This window comes from Rousettus aegyptiacus, unplaced genomic scaffold, assembly GCF_014176215.1.
Source record: "Rousettus aegyptiacus isolate mRouAeg1 unplaced genomic scaffold, mRouAeg1.p scaffold_m13_p_8, whole genome shotgun sequence".
NCBI classification, from domain to species: Eukaryota; Metazoa; Chordata; class Mammalia; order Chiroptera; family Pteropodidae; genus Rousettus; species Rousettus aegyptiacus.
Window position 1 is genome coordinate 19,360,946 of NW_023416311.1, and position 6,316 is coordinate 19,367,261.

Genomic DNA, 6,316 nt, shown 5'->3' on the forward strand with positions numbered 1-6,316 from the left:
TTTCCATCTTGATTTCTCAGGATCTGAGTTCAGGGAAGCCCTCTTGTTCCTTTGTGGCTGGCTGGAGTCTGTGTCTTCCTTGCTTTCTTCTCCATGTTCATCAGTATTTGGAAAAGGGCTCTTTTAGAACAGCTCTGGGCCACCTCAGTGTTGGAGAAGGGTTTTGTCTTGAAGGCTGGCTGAAGTCTGGCTGCCTCGGAGTTTTTTCTGAGTCTGCATGGGGCTTGTGCCTGAATTTCAGTTTAACCATATGTTTCCAAGTCTTGGAGAGAAGGTGCTGGTTTAGAGTCTGTGGAAGGGTTCATTGTGTCTGTCTCTGTCTCAAAGATTTCTTTAGTATATGTGCCTTTTGGGATCTCTGTTTATGTCATTGTTTGTCAGGGTCCCTAGGGGAAGGTCTCTGAACCTGGGATCAGACTGACTGATCCTTAGAACATCATTCCTGCCTTGGATCCCAAAATTCTGTCTGGGTCTAGCCTCTTAGGAAAGTCCTGGGTGGGAGGAGAGCTCTGTATGAGACTCAGGATGCTAGCTTTGGAAGGTGTTTACTTGGAGGTCTCAGTCTTTATCTGAGAGTCTCACTGGGCAGAAGATCTCGGGCATGCTCTGAAAGAGCCACTTCTCTGACACTGGCTCTGGCTGCCTGGGGCTCCCTGCAGCCGAGGCCAAGGCTGGGGTGTGGTCCAAAGCAGGCTGGGCCTATGTGAGCTGGGCTCTCCCTCCCTTACACACCCCCACCTCGGGTTCTCCCGTTCGATGCTCCCTACTCCCCCCACTTTACCTCCAGCCCCATCCCAACTGGTCCCGGCTTCCTTACATGGTCACGGCTGGGCCTCCAGCTCCCGGACGTTCTCCCCCCACCCCCACCCCACCCCACCGGACACGGTCCCCGCCCTGCTCGCCCAGCGTGGTCTGCCTGTGCCCCGCCATGGAGGACCTGGGTGAGTGGGGCCCGAGTTCCCTTGTCCCCAGCTCCTCACTATCCCCTGGACCTACTTCCCCATACTGGACTCCCTCGCAATCCCTGCACCTCCCCATCCCTGTCTCCTCCCGTCTCACTCCTGGTCTATCTGCCCGCGCCTTCTTTCCGACTCCATGTCCTCCTTCCTGCCTCTCCCTTCCTGCCTTTCCCCAGCCAGCCGCTCCCTCCCTTCTTCCCTCGCTCTGCTCCTCTGTCACGGCTGTGGACAGATGAGCAGGGAGGTGCGGTAGCCTTGGGCGCCTGGGCTCAAGGCCTCTGGGATGGTAAGGGTTAAAGGGATCTTGAGTCCGGGAACTGGGAAAGTAGACAGGAAGGGAAACTTTGACATTAAGTTCTGGAGAAGGACTTTGGGGTTTGGGGGGAGGAAAGTATTAAGGGCATCTAAGTTTGGTAGGGGTCAGATAGATATTAGCGTGAGCTTAAGGCTTCTACCACCATGCTCAGAGAGGAAGAGTAAAGGGCCAGGGACTTCTAAGTTCTGGAAGGGAAAGGGTTCAAAAGATCCCCATTTGGGGACAGAGACGGAGGCGGGGGCGGGTGAGTGGGTATTGGTGTCTGGGCAAGAAGAAGACTCAGGCATTTTGTCCTCTCTGTCTGTTGGAACTTGGGCTATAAGACTGCGCCCTGCAACTGAGGGACACAAGGGGTTCCAGCACGCTGCAATAAGGGGTGCTGCTCAGCAGAGGTAAAGGGTACTACACTGTTGGGAATAAGCCAATCAGAAAGATTGGCTTATTAGACTCACCAATGAGGTGCATAGGGTGGGACCCAGTAGGGTCTGGAGGTGAGCCAGAGCCAAGTGGGCCTGTTTAGGTCGGGGTGGGGGCGGGGTGGGGGGGGGGGAGGAATCAACTGGGTGTGGCAAAAAGAGCATCTAATCAGAAAGCTGGGTGCTAGGCATATAGCCAACTTTGGCTCCAGTAAAGAGCTAATTCTGACTGGGAAAATTCGGAAAATAAAAAGGTGACTGGGTTTGTGCCTGACTCAGGATGAGCCATTTGGGATGTTCTAGTCATAAACATTCCTTGCTGTCCTTCCACTTCTCTGCCTTGGTCTGGCCTTGTGTTACATTCTGATTCCTGACCTTGGCTCTTAATACTGGCTTCCATCCTCCCCGAATACTGCCCACTTAAAACCCTGTCTCTACCCTAACCTTGACCTTTCGACCTCTCACCCTGATGGCCTCTCTCTGCAGATGCCCTGCTGTCTGACCTGGAAACCACCACCTCACACATGCCAAGGTCAGGAGCTCCAAAAGAGCGGACCCCAGAGCCCCTCGCATCTCCCCTGTCCTATGGCCAGCCACAGGTGAGATCAAATGCTGTGTACCGGAGCAACCACTAAGGCTAGTCTTGGCCAGGGCTAGGGGAATCTGGGCTTAAGTAAGGCGAAGTACAGATCTATTATCCTATACATGTATCCTTCTCTCTGTAGATGGTGTTGGGAGAGTCTTCAGGAGCCTCTGAGGACAAGGACCATCTGTACAGGTAAGGCACGTGGGAACTAGTGGTTGGGGAAGCCAATTGAGAGGAGGCTTGGATTCCCCACCCCTGAACCTCAGCTTCCACCCTGTTTCCCAGTACGGTATGCAAGCCTCGGTCCCCCAAGCCTGCAGCCCCTGCGGCGCCTCCATTCTCCTCTTCCAGTGGTGTCTTGGGCACAGGGCTCTGTGAGCTAGACCGGTTGCTTCAGGAACTTAATGCTACTCAGTTCAACATCACAGGTACCAGGGCTACTGAGATAGGTCTTGATGGGATGGAGTATAGTCCTTAATTAAGGGGTATAGATTTCTTGGAGTAGAAGCTAAAAGGACACAAAGCCTTAAGTGGGAGGGTAGGTAGAGCATGGCCCTATGTCCAGTGCCCTTCTGTCTTCTCTGCAGATGAAATAATGTCTCAGTTCCCATCTAGCAAGGAGACTGCAGGGGAGCTGAAGGAGGACCAATCTGAAGACAAGAAACGGCTCAGCCTGTGAGTTTGGTATAGTTGGCAGGGCTGGGAGAGAAGTGATAGATCCTGGATGCCTGAGTTACTGGAGTGAGCATTACTCTGGGAGGCTCTGAGCTGATACAAGTAGTGTTCTTCACAGCCCTTCTAGCCCATCCCCTGTTCTCCCAAAGACTTCAGCCACCTCGGCTACCCTAGAGCTGGATAGATTGATGGCCTCACTCTCTGACTTCCGAGTCCAGAACCACGTGAGTCAGGCAAGGGGATCGACCAGTGTGAATTTGTGGCTCCTCAACCCATTTTAGACCTTTCCATATCTGTTGACTCAACTCACATGTTCTCTCTCCTCAGCTTCCAGCTTCTGGGACAACCCAGCCACCAGTGCCAAGCTCCATGAATGAGGGCTCCCCATCCCCACCAGGGCCTACTGGCAAGGGCAGCCTAGACACCATGCTGGGGCTGCTGCAGTCTGACCTAACACGCCGTGGCATTCCCACCCAGGCAAAGGGCCTCTGTGGCTCCTGCAATAAACATATCGCTGGACAAGTAAGTGGAGCCATATAAATAGGGAGGTAGAGATCCACAGACCCATTTTCACGGAGAGCCAGCCTTTGTGCTGTTCCCTTTTAATAAATAATTCTGGGAAGTGGGTATTATTGTTACTCATATTTTATGGATGAGGAAACTGAGTCACACAGCAAATAAGTGGCAGAGTGAGAATTTCAGCCAGTTACCATTTATTGTGGTTCCTCATATGTGCCAGGCACTGTGCTACTAGCTTCTCTACAACCCCCATCTCATTCAATCTTTATAAAAGCCTAGTTTGCTCCACCCCACTACAAGACTGTTTTTCCTCCACCAGAGTCTGGTTTGGGAGCTCTGGTTCTTAGTTTATTGACTGAGCAGATATTATTGACAATTGTGCCAGTAGTTGATCTAGATCCTCTTGGTAGATAAAGTCCCCTGCTCCCTTCCCAGAATTTCTAATCTCAGCAAAGCAAGGTGGCAATATGACTTTCTTGGGCCGTAGGCACTTTTGCCTTTGTGGGTCTCTTCCTCCATTAAAAATATATATATTAAAATTATATTTTATGACTGTGTTAGTATAAAGATGAATATATTATATATGAAATCATTTTTTCTAGCTCATTTTTTTTCTTCTGATTTTAAAAGAAATTGTAACATTTTTAGGCCCCTAAAAGTATTGTAGGCACTGTGCTGGAAAACCTGGGTTGACTCTCCATCACTTACAGACTGAGTGATTTGAACATTAAATTTTTCATCCTGATCTCTCAGAGATGGGACTTGAAAAGTGCCATGTAAACCTTAGCTCACTGGGCACACTCTAGTCCTAGGGCTGCTCTGACCTGGGCCTCACTTGTAACTCCCAGGTGGTGACGGCGCTGGGGCGTGCTTGGCACCCTGAGCACTTCGTTTGTAGTGGCTGTTCCATTGCCCTGGGAGGCAGCAGCTTCTTCGAGAAGGATGGAGCCCCCTTCTGCCCTGAATGCTACTTCCAGCGCTTCTCCCCACGATGTGGCCTCTGCAATCAACCCATCAGACATGTGAGCCCTGCCCAGCCCACATACCCCAGTACTGTGTTACCTAAGGAGTCGGTGAGATGGGCTTCATCCACTCACGGTCCCTTGCCTCCAGCCCTGCCTCTTGGCCTCATCCATGGCCCTTTGGACTCCACCTTCTCTCTTTGACTCCCAAGCTACTCCTCAGATCTCCAGCACCTCAAACTCCTACTTCAACCCACTCACCTAAGTTGAATTGTAGGGAAGAAGGGGTGGAAGGTCACACTGAGTGTTCACTTTCATTCCTCACAGAAGATGGTTACTGCCTTAGGCACTCACTGGCACCCAGAGCACTTCTGTTGCGTCAGTTGCGGGGAGCCCTTTGGAGATGAGGGTGAGCTTGATTCCTACTTTGAAAGCCATGGGTCCACTGGACACCCTACCTTGGCCCCCTTTGGCTCAGCCTGCTATTGACCTCCTCAGTCCTTGATGCAATGAATTTTCTCCTGCTCTCTTATGGCCCCAACCCCTCCTACCTGTGAGTTTCCATCCCCTCCCCTCCCACTCTGTCCCCATCCTAGACCCTGTCCCTCCCCCAACTGCCCACTCTGACTGCCTCTCCTCTGGCCCCACAGTCTCCGGTGCAGCCCTGCACCCTTTTTTTTCCACCCACTTCATTCCCGCCCCTAGGTTTTCATGAGCGCGAGGGCCGCCCGTACTGCCGCCGGGACTTCCTGCAGCTGTTCGCCCCACGCTGCCAGGGCTGCCAAGGCCCCATTCTGGATAACTACATCTCGGCGCTCAGTGCACTCTGGCACCCAGACTGTTTCGTCTGCAGGGTGCGCTCTGTGGGGGCGGGACCTGGGGGATGAGTCAATTGCGGGGGTGGAACTAGGAACCCAAGGTGGGCGGATTATCCCAGGCAGAGTGCTCCTGACAGCAAGGCTTCGCAGCAGCTGGGTGGGACTGTGGGAGTCACAGGAGAGAGGTTATTTAGCTCAAAAAGTGGGTCGGGGCGGAGGATGGTTGGCCGCTGACCCATCCTGTCACGGTGGCCCTTCCCCAGGAATGCTTCGCGCCCTTCTCAGCAGGCAGCTTTTTCGAGCATGAGGGCCGCCCGCTGTGTGAGAACCATTTCCACGAGAGGCGTGGTTCGCTGTGCGCCACATGTGGCCTCCCGGTGACAGGCCGCTGTGTCTCTGCCCTGGGCCGTCGCTTCCACCCGGACCATTTCACCTGCACCTTCTGCCTGCGCGCGCTCACCAAGGGCTCCTTCCAAGAGCGAGCTGGCAAGCCATACTGCCAGCCCTGCTTCCTCAAGCTCTTCGGCTGACTGTCTGCAAGGGCTCGCCCCCACTTCCCCCGGGGGACCAGGCCCCAGAGACCCCGCCCTGACCCAAGAGATCTCTCTCCCCAGACTCTAAGGCCTTGCTCTTTGAGCTTGGGTTGAGCCTGGAGCTCCCTTCAGCCCCGCCCTGTGAGGTCCCTCCCGCTGGAGAGACCTGCCCCTGAGGTTCCTTATTCCAAATTCTCAGTGGGCAAGTTATGGAAAGGCCCGGCCAATCCCAAGGCCACATGCCCCCAGTGTGGGTTGTACACTGATGAGCAACGTGTGTGAGTCCTTCACTTTATTCCCACCCTTGAGGTAGCCCCCTGACTGCAGGAGGGCCCTTGCAGTTCCAATTGAAGAGATCAGGCCAGGATGTTCCCCTTCCTGCTCCTTCACAGCTCTGTGCACTTTTTTCTACCTGCATAAACACATAGTCCGTTTCACACTGGTGCTGTGTCTCTTCACTGGAGAGCATTGTTGTGATACCCATACTTTGTGTGGTTCTTTTCTATAGCAGGTCCTAGGCCACCACCCTGTG

General features: G+C 53.5%; 1 protein-coding gene across 7 annotated transcripts; it reads left to right on the forward strand.

Annotated features, from left to right (window-relative positions):
- Positions 1–828: 828 nt before the first annotated feature.
- TGFB1I1 (transforming growth factor beta 1 induced transcript 1) lies at positions 829–6,226 on the forward strand. 7 transcript variants are annotated; one of them, XM_036225585.1, is made up of 11 exons: positions 829–941; positions 2,178–2,290; positions 2,417–2,469; positions 2,563–2,705; positions 2,865–2,952; positions 3,071–3,176; positions 3,280–3,474; positions 4,320–4,493; positions 4,764–4,842; positions 5,139–5,287; positions 5,515–6,221. In XM_036225585.1, the coding sequence occupies exons 1-11, from the start codon at positions 929–931 to the stop codon at positions 5,779–5,781; spliced, it is 1,380 nt and encodes a 459-aa protein (XP_036081478.1). In that variant the 5' UTR covers positions 829–928; the 3' UTR covers positions 5,782–6,221. The 7 variants fall into 7 exon arrangements, with proteins under 7 accessions (XP_036081478.1, XP_015991382.1, XP_036081480.1 ...); XM_016135896.2 differs by having other exon boundaries at positions 830–941; positions 4,761–4,842; positions 5,515–6,226; XM_036225587.1 differs by having other exon boundaries at positions 831–941; positions 4,761–4,842; positions 5,540–5,762.
- The last annotated feature ends 90 nt before the right edge of the window (positions 6,227–6,316 follow it).